This window comes from Hypanus sabinus, chromosome 27 (assembly GCF_030144855.1).
Source record: "Hypanus sabinus isolate sHypSab1 chromosome 27, sHypSab1.hap1, whole genome shotgun sequence".
In the NCBI taxonomy this organism is placed as follows: Eukaryota; Metazoa; Chordata; class Chondrichthyes; order Myliobatiformes; family Dasyatidae; genus Hypanus; species Hypanus sabinus.
This window is the reverse complement of record NC_082732.1, coordinates 8123993-8140055: the sequence shown is the minus strand read 5'-3', so window position 1 is coordinate 8140055 and position 16063 is coordinate 8123993. Positions and strand designations below refer to the sequence as shown.

At 40.5% G+C, this 16063-nt stretch overlaps 1 protein-coding gene across 4 annotated transcripts in view; it reads left to right on the top strand.

Moving 5' to 3' along the window:
• mtor (mechanistic target of rapamycin kinase) overlaps positions 1–16063 on the top strand; it is a 342240-nt gene that overhangs the window by 308098 nt on the left and 18079 nt on the right. For all 4 annotated transcript variants that reach the window (XM_059951708.1, XM_059951709.1, XM_059951711.1 and 1 more), the window contains 5 exons: positions 237–372; positions 3771–3918; positions 11590–11712; positions 13837–13919; positions 15023–15095. In XM_059951708.1, the coding sequence (XP_059807691.1) occupies positions 237–372; positions 3771–3918; positions 11590–11712; positions 13837–13919; positions 15023–15095 (563 nt within the window). The remainder of the gene's footprint in view (positions 1–236; positions 373–3770; positions 3919–11589; positions 11713–13836; positions 13920–15022; positions 15096–16063) is intronic.

Below are 16063 nucleotides of genomic sequence, written 5' to 3'. Positions count from 1 at the left end.
CTGCTACTGAACTTTTCTGGTAATTAAACATGAACAATATTATACCATCTAGATTAACAAGAAGCCAGCCAGAAATGCTGCTTTTATTACCAGATTGCTTAACTCAACAGGATGAAAATTTTGTCCTTTTCTCAGCAGGTTAAATTCCTCATGCTCTTTGATCCTGATGAAGCTTTGTGGCTGTTTTATTTAATTCCTATATCAAACTCAATGAAATTTTATCTGTTTCTCTTTAGGAAGTAACGGCCATGAATTCATGTTCCTACTAAAGGGCCATGAAGACCTGCGCCAGGACGAAAGGGTGATGCAACTTTTCGGATTGGTGAATACCTTGCTTGCTAATGATCCTGCCTCTCTGCGGAAGAATCTGAGGTAATGTAGTGTTTGATTTATCAAAAATAAATACTCATAGTAAAACTGATAGATTCATTCAGCATGGGAGCAGGCCCTTTGGCCCATTTTATCATGAAGGCCATCAGGCTAAAACCATTTAGTTTATGGTTATCCTTTCATTTCAGCCATTCCAATTATTTTGTAGAAATGTAAATTGATTAACATCAGAACAGTGGTGTTGATGTCATACAGTACGGAAACAGGCCCTCACTCTACAAAGTCCATGCTGTCATCAGCCAGCCATTTACACATCCTTCATCACTCCCATTGGTTTTATTGTCCTCACATTCTCATTCAGATTCTACAACTCTCCTATACACCTGGGTAATTTACATTGACTAGTTGAACTACCTACCCATATATCTTTGGAATGTGGGAGGATATCTACCAGAACAAACAAGATATTCAAGCAGTCAGAGGGAGCACATGCAAAACCCCACACAGACAGAGGATGGTCTGTGAGATAACAGGTGCACCACTGCTTACAGAATTAATGAAGTAGTAGCAAGATAGATCCAACCTCTCAGAGTCAAACAGCAGGTGTCCGGTGTCATCCATCAGCATCTGGGGGCTCCTATCAGAGGAAAATCAATGGGACAACAGTAATACATTGACATAAGAGACAGCAGATGGTGGGATCTGGAGCAACAACCAATCTGCTGGAGGAAGCATCTGTGAAAGGAAAGATCCAGTCAAAACCCTGCCTCAGTGCTGAGAGTGGAGAGAAGGGATAGCTGGTATAAAGAGGAGTGGAGGACTGGTGATACAGAGGGAAGGACAATTGGCAGATCAAAGCAGTTTGGGAGATTGAAGTTGAGAGACAGGCACAAATGGATAATAAATGAAGGCTGATGGAGCCAAGGTGGAGGGAGGTAACACTAATAGTTGTAGGCTACATGCAGCCCTGAGAAACCCATGAAGTGTAAATCCTTTAGGTCAAGCTCATCCAAAGGATTACTCATTAGTAAGTACCCTCCTACTGCCAGTCTTTCATGCTTTTGGATTGCAATACTACTGTTTAATGAAGCTGTCAAGGAAGTGAGGAGCTGGCTAAATCTTGAAGCAAATTATCTTTTTAGGGCTTGTGTCAGGGTGGAATGGAAACTAATACAGAGGTGACCTTGCTCTCTGGCTGTACCTGATCTGTTGTTTGCCGATAACACCTTAGTGGAAGTGATCATTGAAAGGTTTCCTCCTATTTTTTTGTGGTGCTGTGGAAGTGCAGTGAGCACGAGTGAAGAAGATAAGCTGTCAGAGATGGTGTGCAAATGTAGTGCAGCCACCCAGACCTAACGCATCTTGTACAGTGTTTCAGTTCAAACCTGAGTCCCAGAGGCACCAGGTAGACCAAAACAAGAAAAGGATGCTAACAAGAGCTTGTTGGTACTATCTATCAGTTCGTTATTTTAATAATTTGAGAAATTTATTGGCTTTTAACTTGCAGAATCTATAGGATGTTAACAGCTGAAGTATGTATTATGAATAGTACTTAAATATGCAAATAATGAGATTCAGGGGTGCTCAAAATTTCTACTGTATCGTAAAATAGACTATTTTGAATTGTAACTTCAGAGCAGTTCAGTTGCTGGAACTTAGCTGTTCTTCTTGTGACACTGACACTCAGATTAATGAGGGATTTGACTGAGATATTTGTGAATTGTCTTAAATTCTGTGATTCTATTCTGCCTTAACTTAAGGAACTGTTCTTCAGATGCTAATTTCAAGTCAGTTTCGTTCACTGCATAAAGGGACTAATAGTTGTTTGTGCCTGACCAGTGACAGGGTCTCTACTGTAGTGGTAAAGCTATGTACTTGAGCTGGCTGTCTCCTCTGTATTACACCATAATTAACCATATAACAATTACAGCACGGAAACAGGCCATCTCGGCCCTTCTATTCTGTGCCGAACACTTACGCTCACCTAGTCCCACTGACCCGCACTCAGCCCATAACCCTCCATTCCTTTTCTGTCCATATACCTATCCAATTTTACTTTAAATGACAATACCGAACCTGCCTCTACCACTTCTACTGGAAGCTCGTTCCACACAGCTACTACTCTCTGAGTAAAGAAATTCCCCCTCGTGTTACCCTTAAACTTTTGCCCCCTAACTCTCAACTCATGTCCTCTTGTTTGAATCTCTCCTACTCTCAATGGAAAAAGCCTATCCACATCAACTCGATCTATCCCCCTCATAATTTTAAGTCCCCCCTCAACCTTCGACACTCTAACGACCTAATAAAGACCGAACTTGTTCAATCTTTCCCTGTAGTTTAGGTGCTGAAACCCAGGTAACATTCTAGTAAATCTTCTCTGTACTCTCTCTATTTTGTTGACATCTTTCCTATAATTCGGTGACCAGAACTGTACGCAGTACTCCAAATTCGGCCTTACCAATGCCTTGTACAATTTTAATATTACATCCCAACTCCTATACTCAATGCTCTGATTTATAAAGACCAACATACTAAAAGCTTTCTTTACCATCCTGTCCACATGAGATTCCACCTTCAAGGAACTATGCACCATTATTCCTAGAATTATGACATTGGAATATAATTAGCATTGTAGAAGATACAAGTGAAAATAGAAAGATATTTATTCGAGTTCAATCTTGATGCAGAGTTTCAACACAAAACGTAGCTAATTATTTTCTTCCCACGGGTACTGCTCGTCCTGCTGAGTTGTTGGACCGATTATAGCATTAGCAGTCTCTTGCGTCTCCATTTCAAACTTATTGCCAAAGGCATTAGTACACAGTGAAAGTTAGCTTTTTGCAACAGCAGCACAGTGAATTGCAAACATAACAAATATTAGTTAACAAAAATTTAATTAACAGAAGCTGTGTGTGACTAAATAAGCATAGTAGAATTACTACAAACCAAGCAAGAGAGACAGAAAGAAATATAGTCTGAGGTGGTGGTAAATATTTTTAATGAAATTGAATATTTCACATTGATGGTTTACTGTGTTAAAAATGTTCAAAGATGCAATAAAATAGGCAGTAAAAGGTTGAATATTGCTATTTATAACAGAAAATCAATGTATTTTAAACAGAATACCAATTGCAAATGTTGCACCAGCTGGGATATTGAACCATGAGCATTACCTCACTTCTTTTAATATTGTTTGTTTTTGCACTATTTTTAGTTTAACTATTTAATATACATATACATAGTTATTTACCTTTTTTTCTGTATTATCATGTGTTGCTTTGTACTGCTGCTGCTAAGTTAACAATTTGCACAACATATGCTGGATATATTGAACATGATTCTGATTAATACCGTATAGTTCTTTTTTAAATAAATGCTCTGTTTGGAAAAAAGAGTGGGCTTAGATGTTTCATTGAAATATTCTTGATTTCTTTCTTAAGTATTCAAAGGTATGCTGTCATCCCTCTGTCCACAAACTCTGGTCTAATTGGCTGGGTCCCTCACTGCGATACCCTACACGCACTCATTCGAGACTACCGTGAGAAGAAAAAGATTCTGTTAAACATTGAGCACCGCATTATGCTGAGGGTAGGTGATTCTGACAATCTATTTGATATGCACGTTTTCTTTCTTATCAGCTACATAGTATTTTTATTTGCTCTTTCCTAAAAAAAACTTAAAATTTCTCCCTGGACCAGTAGTGAGCCATGAGGTAAAGTAATAGTACCAAACATGGATAGATATAATGTTATGAATTTTTGATTTGTTTCAAGTGACAGTCACAGGGTATGCTGCTGTGATTGGCACTGACAAAATGCACTCAATCAGTAAATCAATACTTCGATGTCCATGATAAATTCACTCATTCCCATTTACTCTTCCAGTGGTCATGGAATCATTGAGTACTACTGCACAGAAAAAATCCCTTCAGCCCGTCCAGTCCATGCCAACCTGATCTACGGCATCGTCCCATCTACCTGTGCCCCGATCATAGCCCTCCATAACCCTCTCATTTAAGCAGCTATCCAAACTCCTCTTAAGTGTCACCATTGAACTCGCCTCCACCACTTCCATTGGCAGCTCATTCCACACTCGCATCACCCTCTGAGTCAAGAAGCTCTCGCAACCTGAGGAGAAAATGCTTGCATGCATTCACCCTATCTGTACTCATAATTTTGTATACAGTGCAGTGCAAAAGTCTTAGGGGTGCGCGTGTGCACACACACACAAACATATTTATTGTCAACATGGAGTGGAGAACATGTATGTAAATTTGGTGAGAGCAAAGGCAAGATGAAGCACCATGGAAGGAATGTGGTTCAGGTGGCAGCAGAGAAGGAGTGCCGGGGGTTGGGACGGATCCAACCATGCCCAGCCCTAAGACAACAGGCAAAGTTATTTGATTTGAAGCGTATTGTTTATTGATCATTATAAAATGTTGCTTCCCACTCCCGCCTTTCCCCCTTCTCCTTTTCCCAAGTGTGATGCTTCTCTCCCTGCTCCCTTCCCACTCTCAGTCCACAATACAGAGACCCGTATCAGTGTCCGGTTTATCATCACTCACATGTCATGAATTTTTTTTTGTGGCAACAGTATAGTGCATTCCATAAAATTACGTCAGTTCTGTGCAAATGTCTTAGGCATATACATGTGCCTAATAAAGTCCTAATAGACAATAGACAATAGGTGCAGAAGTAGACCATTCGGCCTCTCGAGTCTGCACCGCCATTCTGAGATCATGGCTGATCATTCACTATCAATACCCAGTCCCTGCCTTGTCCCCATATCCCTTGATTCCCCTATCCATCAGATATCTATCCAGCTCCTTCTTGAAAGCATCCAGAGAATTGGCCTCCACCGTCTTCCGAGGCAGTGCATTCCACACCTCCACAACTCTCTGGGAGAAGAAGCTCTTCCTCAACTCTGTTTTAAATAACTGACCTCTTATTCTCAATCCATGCCCTCTGGTACTGGACTCTCCCAACATCTGGAACTTATTTCCTCCCTCAATCCTATCAAATCCTTTAATTATCTTAAACGTTTCAATCAGATCCCCTCTCAATCTCCTCAATTCCAGCGTGTACAAGCCCAATCTCTCCAATCTCTCTGCGTAAGACAGACCTGCCATCCTAGGAATCAACCTAGTGAATCTTCGCTGCACTTCCTCAATTGCCAGAATGTCCTTCCTTAAACCTGGAGACCAAAACTGTAAACAATATTCCAGGTGTGGTCTCACCAGGGCCCTGTACAAATGCAAAAGAACATCCTTGCTCTTGTATTCAATTCCCCTTGTAACAAAGGCCAACATTCCATTTGCCCTCTTCACTGCCTGTTGCACTTGCTCATTCACCTTCATTGACTGGTGAACTAGGACTCCTAGGTCTCTTTGCATTTCTCCCTTACCTAACTCGACACCGTTCAGACAATACTCTGCCCTCTTGTTCCAGCTTCCAAAGTGGATAACTTCACATTTATTCACATTGAATGACTTCTGCCAAGTATCTGCCCACTCACTCAGCCTATCCAAGTCTCCCTGTATTCTCCTAATGTCCTCTTCACATGTCACACTACCACCCAGTTTAGTATCGTCAGCAAACTTGCTGATATAGTTTTCAATGCCCTCATCTAAATCATTGACATAAATTGTAAAGAGCTGTGGTCCCAATACAGAGCCCTGTGGTACCCCACTAGTCACCTCCAGCCAGTCTGAGAAACACCCATTCACTGCTACCCTTTGCTTTCTATCTGCCAACCAGTTTTCTATCCATGTTGAAACCCTGCCCCCAATGCCATGAGCTCTGATTTTACTCACCAATCTCCTATGTGGCACCTTATCGAATGCCTTCTGAAAATCTAGGTACACAACATCTACTGGCTTACCCTCATCTAACATCCTTGTTACACCCTCAAAAAACTCCAACAGATTAGTCAAGCATGATTTGCCCTTGGTAAATCCATGCTGGCTCGGCCTAATCCTATTTCTGCCATCTAGATGTGCCACTATTTCGTCCTTAATAATGGACTCAAGCATCTTCCCCACGACTGACGTTAGGCTAACAGGGCGATAGTTCTCCATTTTCTCCTTCCCTCCCTTCTTGAAAAGTGGGACAACATTAGCCACTCTCCAATCTTCAGGAACTGATCCTGAATCTAAGGAACATTGGAAAATGATTACCAATGCATCGGTAATTTCCTGAGCCACCTCTTTTAGAACCCTCGGATGCAGACCATCTGGACCCGGGGATTTATTAGCCTTCAGTCCTACCAGTCTACTCATCACAGTTTCTTTCCTAATGTCAATCTGTCTCAATTCCTCTGATATCTTATGACCCTGGCCCATCCATACATCTGGGAGATTGCTTGTGTCCTCCCTGGTGAAGACAGATCTAAAGTATGCATTAAATTCTGTTGCCATTTCCCTGTTTCCCATAACAATTTCTCCCAATTCATTCTTCAAGGGGCCAACATTGTTCTTAACTATCTTCTTTCTCTTCACATAGCTAAAAAAGCTTTTGCTATCCCCTTTTATATTCCTGGCTAGACTGAGCTCATACCTGATTTTTTCTCTCCGTATTGCTTTTTTAGTTAAGATCTGCTGTTCCTTAAAACTTTCCCAATCATCTGTATTCCCACTCATCTTAGCCCTGTCATACTTCTTTTTCTTTAATGCTATACAATCTCTGACTTCCTTTGTCAACCACTGTGGCCCCTTCCCCCTCTTTGAATCCTTCCTTCTCATTGGAATGAACTGCATTTGCATCTTTTGTATTATGCCCAAGAATATCTGCCACTGCTGATCCACTGTCTTTCCTGCCAGGGCATCCGCCCATTTAACTTTGGCCAGCTCTTCCCTCATGGCTCTGTAGTCTCCTTTATTTAATTGCAACACTGACACCTCTGATCTGCCCTTATCCCTCTCAAATTGTAGATAAAAACTTATCATGTTATGATCACTACTTCCTAATGGCTCCTTTACTTCAAGATCACTTATCAATTCCTGTGCATTACACATCACCAAGTCCAAAATAGCCTCGTTCCTGGTTGGCTCAAGCACAAGCTGTTCCAAAAATACATCCTTTAGACACTCCACAAACTCCCTATCCTGGGGTCCAGCACCTACCTGATTCTCCCAGTCCACCTGCATGTTGAAATCTCCCATAACGACTGCATTACCTTTAGCACATGCCAATGTTAACTCCCTAATCAACTTGTACCCAATATCCACGCTACTGTTTGGGGGCCTGTACACAACACCCATTAGGGTCTTTTTACCCTTACTGTTCCTCAGCTCAATCCACACAGACTCTACTTCCCCTGTTCCCAAGTCACCTCTTGCTAAGGACTGAATCTCATTCCTCACCAACAGGGCCACCCCACCCCCTCTTCCCATATTTCTGTCTCTACGATAGCACGTATACCCTGGTACACTCAATTCCCAGGCCTGATCCCCTTGCAGCCATGTCTCCGTTATCCCAACAATATCGTAGTTCCCCATTTTCATCTGAGCTTCAAGCTCATCTGTCTTATTTCTGACACTACGCGCATTCAAGTATAGAATTCTTAGCCCATTCCTCCTCTCTTTGCTTAAAACACTGTCTACTGTACCTAACCCAGCTCCTTGAACTTCCATCGGGCAAATTGCACCCTGAATTTTGATGACCTTCTCAAGATCACCCAAACCTTGTACACATTTAACCCCATGCACCTTCTGACCAACCCGCTGGATCTGGATCCCTGCCCCCTGCACATCTAGTTTAAACCCCCCCGAGCAGCACTGGCAAATACTCCTGCAAGAATGTTAGTACCCCTCCGGTTCAGATGTAGACCATCCCTTCGAAACAGATCCCAATGTCCCTGGAACAAAGACCAATTATCCAAAAACCTGAACCCTTCCTTCCTGCACCATGCTCTCAGCCTCGTATTAATGTGCATAATCATTCTATTCTTCGCCTCACTCGCACGTGGCACAGGTAGCAATCCCGAGATTGTCACCCTGGAGGTCCTGCCTTTCAGCTTCACTCCTAACTCCCTGAACTCTCTAAGCAGGACCCCCTCACTCACCTTACCTAAATCATTGGTCCCTACATGGACCACTACATCTGGGTTCATGCCCTCACTCTCAAGAATAGCCTGCACCCGATCTGAGATGTCCCGGACCCTGGCACCAGGGAGGCAACATACCATCCGAGACTCCCGATCTGCCCCACAAAATCTCCTATCTGCCCCCCTAACTATAGAGTCCCCTAAAACTATCGCTCTCTTCTCTTCCCTCCTCCCCTTTCTAGTTGAGGGTTCAACCTCTGTGCCAGAGGCAGGACCACTACAACTCATTCCTGGTAGGTCATCCCCATCAACAGTATCCAGTACGGTATACTTATTGTTAATGGGAATGGCCGCAGGGGTGCTCTGCTCTCTCTGCCTGCTCCCCCTGCCTCTCTGGACCGTCACCCATCTGCCTACTTCTTGGTTTTTTGGTGTGACTACCTCCTGATAACCTATCTATCTCTGCCTCTGCCTCCCGAATGATCCGTAGTTCATCCAGCTCCTGCTCCAACTCCCTAACTCGGGCTGATAGGAGCTGCAGCTGGACGCACCTTTTGCAGGTGTGGTCATCAGGGACAACTGTGTTGACCCTGACCTCCCACATACTGCATACGGAGCACACCACTGCTCTGACTGTCTCCCCCATACCTGAACTGGATTAATAGAATAAGTCTAAAAAGCACCTAGCGACCTTACCTTCTTCCCCTCAGCGAGCAATCACACAGGCTTACCGAAGTCCCCTTACTTCAAAGCCCACTTAGCCAAAGCCCAGGACTCTGCTTCCACAGACTCCGCTATTCAGCCTTTCCCTATAACTTAAAGAAATCCATCTTTTGCTTCAAGCCATCTCCCTTTGTCATGTAATTTCTCTTCTCTGAACTTTTTTTTCCATTTCAGAGCTAAAAACCTAAACTTTTTACAATTCTAGTTAAAGGACATTAGCCCAAGAGGATTTGGAGTACAGTGCCTACTTGTGATTAGCAATAAAGCTAACAAACACATCAAACGTTGAGATATACTTAACATGACAGCCTTTGCATATGATAAATTGTCTGATGAACTATGCGCCTAGCAATAGCAAATGAATATATCAGTAGCTAAAGCAGGATATGCATTCTGGTTCTTCAAACTCATTACATTGTGTATGTAGGAACCAGGTACCTTTAACTATTTATTTACATACTACAGGATTTTTTTTTGTAATTTTTTTTTATTAAAGTTCATCATCAAACAAACATTTCCATAAGATGTATTTCAGACATCATATAATCATATATATCACAAATCTCCACAAAGTATTTATCTGAGGTATACACTTATAGAAAAGAGCAGAAAGAAAAAACAAGCAAAAGGAAAGAACTATGTCAAGTAGAGTGATCTTTTTTTTACAACAGATTCATTGATTTGTGAGAATAAAATCAGGCCTATGAGGCATTATGTAGTTAAACCATTTTTCCCAGTATGAATCAAATTGTTCCAGCTTATGATTAACAGATGCTGTTATCTTCTCCATTTTGTAAATGTCCATTGTAATTTCCATCCATGTATTTAAAGTTGGGCTCTCCTGTGATAACCATTTCCTAGTAAAAGTCTTTTTACCTATATGGTCTTACTCTCTAAGAGTATTTCACATTTAAAGATGTCTTGTAGGGCATTGTGTATCCCCCTCCAATAGTTTTTGATAACAGGGCAGTCCCAAAAAAATATGATAATGATTTGCATTTTGATTTCCACAATTTCTCCAGCAAACAGGGAGGTTACTATCATAATGGGATTTTTGAGAGGGTGTAATAAAATATCTTATCAAGTTTTTCCATCCAAACTCCCTTCATTTCTGTGAACTGGTGCATTTCCATTGATATCTCCATATTGTTGTCCATTCTTCCTCAGATATAATTATCCCTCCTTCCTTCTCCCATTTTGTTTTAATGTACGAAGTCGAATGTGTTTTAAAATTTGACAACCCCTTATACATGCTTGAAATGATTTTACTACCATTATCTGAATTATATGCTTTTCTAAATAGCTCTATCAAGCATTTACTTGCCTCGGTTACATTTTTAAGCGTCTTATTAACATATTGTCACAACTGTAAATACCGATAAAAATCTTGTTTTTCTAGTAAGTGTTTCTCTTTAAGCATTTCAAAACTGAAGCGTTTCTTCTTTCATTATGTTGCAAAGAACTGTTACTCCTTTAGCTGTCCAGTCCTTAAATCTAGCATCCAATTTATTTGGTGTAAAATCTGAGCCATATGCACACCATTTAAGAATTGCAATATCTCCTTCTAGATTATATTCTTTTATAGTAGTTTTCCATATTTTAGGAGTCGATTTCACCCATGGGTTATCAATAGTATTTATGTACCTTTGCAGGTTATCAGCCAAAATTGCTTGTATGGGGATGGGAAGTACCCGCTCCTCAATGTTTTTCCATTGAGCGTCATATGATGGGTTGCACCAACGTATCACAGCTCTCAACATACTACAAAATTTTAAAAGTTGTGTTTTGCTGTATTTAAAAGATAATAGATCCCCAAATCCTGTGTTCTGTTCAGTATCCACTAAGTTCTTTTGCCATGTAAGTCTCAGCAGTGAAATGTAGTAGCTGCCAGTAATCTGAAATCATGACAAAAATTAGAAGTAGCCGGTGATTCAGAAATTGCAGAGAGAAACCGAGTTGTCAATTCAGGATGATAACTTTTAATCAGCACTGTAAAAAGTTGGTGGGGGGGAGAGGTTCACTTTTGAGATGCAGAGAAGATCGAGGAGATGAGGAAAGGACAAAGGCAAACATTTCTGATAAAATTGGTGATACTAAATGACGAGAGGTAGTGTGAAGCAAAATTAGTGTGTTAATAAACAAACTCTAGGTTTGTAAGAAGTGCAAAGGAAGGAGCTCGTGATTTTCCATGAGTTTGACAACATTGGCCTCTGTTTTAATATGTTCCAAGAATATTTTTGTCATTATCAATCATAGCAGCCAGTCCTACACCACCTGATGAGAGATTAGTCTATTTCAAAGTGCATTAAATGAATCTAATTCATAAGTTTGTAGCAGAGAGAAGTTGCCTTTTGTAAATATGCTGTAGCTGTTTTTTATTCTTGTGCCATATCTTCCCTGTGCTCTTCAGTTCCCCCTTCCTTTCCACCCATTTTTAAGCAGGAAAAGTAAGTCCTTACTGACGTTATTGAATATTTTGTTTGGTTTTAACAGATGGCTCCAGACTACGATCACCTTACCCTGATGCAGAAAGTTGAAGTGTTTGAACACGCAGTGAACAATACAGCGGGAGATGATCTGGCCAAGTTACTGTGGTTAAAGAGTCCTAGTTCTGAGGTGATTCTTTGTTCAATTTGTAACTTAATAAGTTGATTCAGTATTGAGTGCCTGTAAGCACAGTTAATAAAACGCAAAAATGTTAAAATGCACAGGTGGAATCATAGAGCACAGATGCACAGAAACAGTCCTTTTGGCTCAACAAGTCCATGCCGACCAGTTATTCTGCCTAGTTTCATCAACCCACACCTGAGTCTTCCATTCTTTTCCTATCCACGTACTTATGCAAGCTTCTCTTAAACGTTACATTCGAGCCTGCATTCACCACATTCACTACTTGCACTTGTACCACCCTCTGAGTGAAGAAGTACCCCCTTAGGTTCCGCAAAAATACCTCATCTTTCACCCTTATCCTATGGTCTCTAATTCCATTTTCACTCACCCTCAGTGGGAAAAAAACCTGCTTGCATTAACCCTACCTATAACCCTGGAAATTTTTGTATATTATTACCAAATCTCCCCTCTTTTTCCTACAATCCAATAGGAGTTCCAAGGAATAAAGACTTGACCTATTCAACCTTTCTCTTTAACTCAGGTCCTCAAGTCCTGACAACATCCGTAGAAATTTTCTGTACTCTTTCAGACTTATTAGTTCTTATTTACCCTCATAGATTATCCAGTCTTGGTGGTTTACTTGTCCCTGTACTGATCTGAGGCTGTGACCTGCAACTGAAATCTGCCTAGCTGTAAACTCATTTCAGTGAACTTCTGTTCTTAATGCTATTTGCTCACTTTTATTGTTCAGCAATTTGTTTTTTTTTTCCCTCTGCACTTTGGGTGTTTGGCGGTCTTTTGTTTTGATTTTTCATATTGAGTTTTCTTTGTTTTGTGGCTGTCTATAAGGAGACAAATCTTAAGCTTGTATAAAGTATACAAATGTACTTTGACTTTGAACTTTAAAGGTCAAAGTCCACCCTACCAGAGAACTACCTCCTCATACTAGCATTTAAGATTATTCATCGACTTCTTTTACTCAATATCTTCAGTAAAGCCTAATACATGCAAAATTCAAGAGACAATAAATGCAGCAGCATCTCTGTTTTCAACTAAGTATAGTCCTGTAAAGTTATTTGCAGTGAAATTAAAATTAACATTTAAAACCTAAAGTAATAGCTGCAGCACATGAGATGCACAGGACTTTAAGGAGGGATGATGTTGGGCCACTTCAAAGCTTCAGCTGCTTGACTTGTAGCCTGCTGTCTCCCTTAAGTGCAATATATATTTCTCAGGAGGTTAAGAGTAAGCTTCATTATTTCGATCTTGATGTTGGATTCCATAAAACCTGTGCTAGTAACTGAATATGACTTTCATTTTTAAATATAAATAATCTTGCTAAAATAATGCAATTCACCTCTTTAGAAGTTCTCTAAGCATCTTGATTTGTAGGTTACTCTTTTTCAATGAAATTTAGTAGCATAATTTTAGATTTGGCAATATCACAAAAGATGGGCAGATTCAACATTATTGAAGTAATACATAAACTTTTAGAGAGTTTTAGAATAATTTCATCACTAGAAATGCATGAATGCTGGAAATGAAGGTGCTGATTTTCCATATCCATTTTTGTTAGGCAAAGCTTAATATGCTTATAACTTCACCTGTGGTTTGTTTTATAATTTTATGGAACATTGCCGCATGGGGCACAATTATATCTTAAAACAAACTCTTAAGTATTAATGAAACATAACAAATAATCTGTTTAAATGAAACAGTCCATTTGTTCTTCACTTACTTCTGATAAAATCATATGATATTCATAGTGCACAGAATGCTGTATCCTCAGTTTTAGTTGCTGTCTGGTCTGTTACATGTCTTCAGAATTTTCTTGATTGCAAATTTTTTTGTCAAACGTGCAGATAATTTGTGGCAGATATTGGAGATAGGTTGTAAACTTGCAGCAGATTATTAATTATGCATGGTAAAGATAAAGTGGACTTTGGTTTCAGCTTGCTGTTTATAATCCTTTATGGAGAATCAGTTCATGGTTTAAAAGCCAAGTGCAAGGTTCGTTAATATTTTATTGCTCTTCAGATATGCTTTGCTGCTCCAAAATCTTTGTGGTAAGATACATTCTGTTGCTTTTGAGGAGTTTCACTCCTTGTTTTATGTTCTGGCACTCTGCAGGTGTGGTTTGACCGAAGAACCAATTACACACGCTCATTAGCTGTAATGTCAATGGTGGGCTACATCCTGGGGCTTGGAGACCGGTAAGAGATTCACATAATCCTAGTGTCTTCGTGTCTGCTATATAGTCCAATAGTCTTTGCAGGTGTCCTCGGAGTACAAAGTGGGGAGATTATTTTTGTTATTTTTATCAAATGTGAAATGTTTTCCATGTTCTCCTGATTACACCACCTTCTGGCTAAGCTTGCCTGATCATGCAGCTAATGCAAATATTTGTTAGAGAATTAATAAAGAACTGCTGACTTCATGGTTGGCATCCCAGCAAAATTGACAGATTTTGGTGAAATGGGTATATGACTAATAAATAGTATAACAAATGGATACAGCAGCTTCTGAGGGGCTAACCGAAGGTGTGGTTGTCTTTTTCAAACATATCTTTTACATATCAAGACCCTGCTGGACATTAAGAACTTAAAGTACTGTGTGTCTGCCCAATCAGTGAGTTGTTCATTGGCGGAAAAACTGAAGGTGCGAGTTGTCTGCTGCTTGCATCTAAGAGGTATCTGAAGACTCGGTGCGCAGTCTGGCAGCGAGTGATCATCTTAGTCACTTTTATTGTGATTGCAAGATGCTGTTGGACATTGTTAACATGGAATGCTGCAAATCAGATTTTCTGATTTATTGGCAAACAGCAAGGGAGCTGTGTGGCATCGATTGTTGCGAGGAATCGGCCTCAAACTGCTGTGTCGCTTGTTTACAGCCACCCAGGAGGAGTCGGGTGCTCCATCCAAGCTGGAGTTAGTGTTGCTCAGCAGAAGACAAGCCATATTGTCATTGCCTGCAGACTGCTGCAACATTCATGGGCTCAGGGACTTGGAGTATTTTGAGACTGTATTTTACTGCCATCTTAAATGTGCTATGTGTACAGCACATACTGTGCATGATTGTTGGTATTGTGTTTTGTACCTTGGCCCCAGAGTAGTACCTTTTCATCTGGCTGCATTCATGGATATTCATATATGGTTGATTGACTTTTAAACTTTAATTTAAACTTTAATAGTAAGTCAGTTGAATATTCATTGATGGATCTTGTATACCAATTCTCTTTTTAAATCCTTATATGAAACCATCTTTATTTTCCCAGGAAATCTGATAACATCTTTACTTTGTACTTTTTTTTAAACAGACATCCATCAAACCTGATGCTGGATAGGCTCAGTGGAAAAATCTTACACATTGACTTTGGAGATTGTTTTGAGGTAAGATAGTTGAACTACAAATCATTTGCAAAACTCCCATGATGAAGGAATGTCAAGTTCCAGTTTTGTATCTTCAAGAACATCACGTTAGAACCTTAGAAATATTTTGACAAGAACAGGCCATTTGACCAAGCAAGGCTTGCCAAATCCTAATTCACATAGTATCTTGAAATAGCTATCAAGTTTAGATTTGAAATTCTCCGAGGTACTATTCTCAACCACAAGATTAGGTAGTTTGTTCCATGAGTCCACAACTCGCTGTGTAAAGAAATGCTTCCTGATGTTTGCCTGAAATCTCCCCATAACCGGTATCCATCTGTGGCTCTGCATCCTTGATGATGGATTCATTGTGAAGCAGCAGCTGGCATCCACTTTTGATTGTGAACACTTCTATCATGTCTCCTCTCATTCTACGTCTACTTAGGCTAAAGAGATTTAATTCATTCAATCTTTCTTCATGGCTCATACCCTGCAGATCTGGAATGAGTCTAGTTGCCCTTCTCTGGACTCTGTCAAGTACCTTCACATCCCTCATACAATATGGTGACCAAAATTGTACACAGTATTCAAGATGTGGCCTTACAAGCGCGTTATACAGCTTAAGGAGAATGTCTCTTGACTTGAACTCCACTGAGCACATTATCTAGCCCAACATTCTTGGCCGCGCTACTAGCCAAGCTGATCCAGTACAGCTCCAACACCGGCATCTACCCGGCAATGCGGAAAACTGCCAAGGTATGGTGTGTCCTGTATGCAAGTAACAGGACAAGTCCAACCCAGCCAGTTACCACCCTTACAGTCTACTCTTTATCATCAGCAAAGTAATAGAAGGGGTCATCAACAGTGCTAACATGCAGCATCTACTCGTCAATAACCTGCTTACGGATGCCCAATTTGGGTTCCGTCAAGGCCACTCAGCTCCTGACCTTATCACCTTGGTCCAAACATAGATCAAAGAGTTAAATACC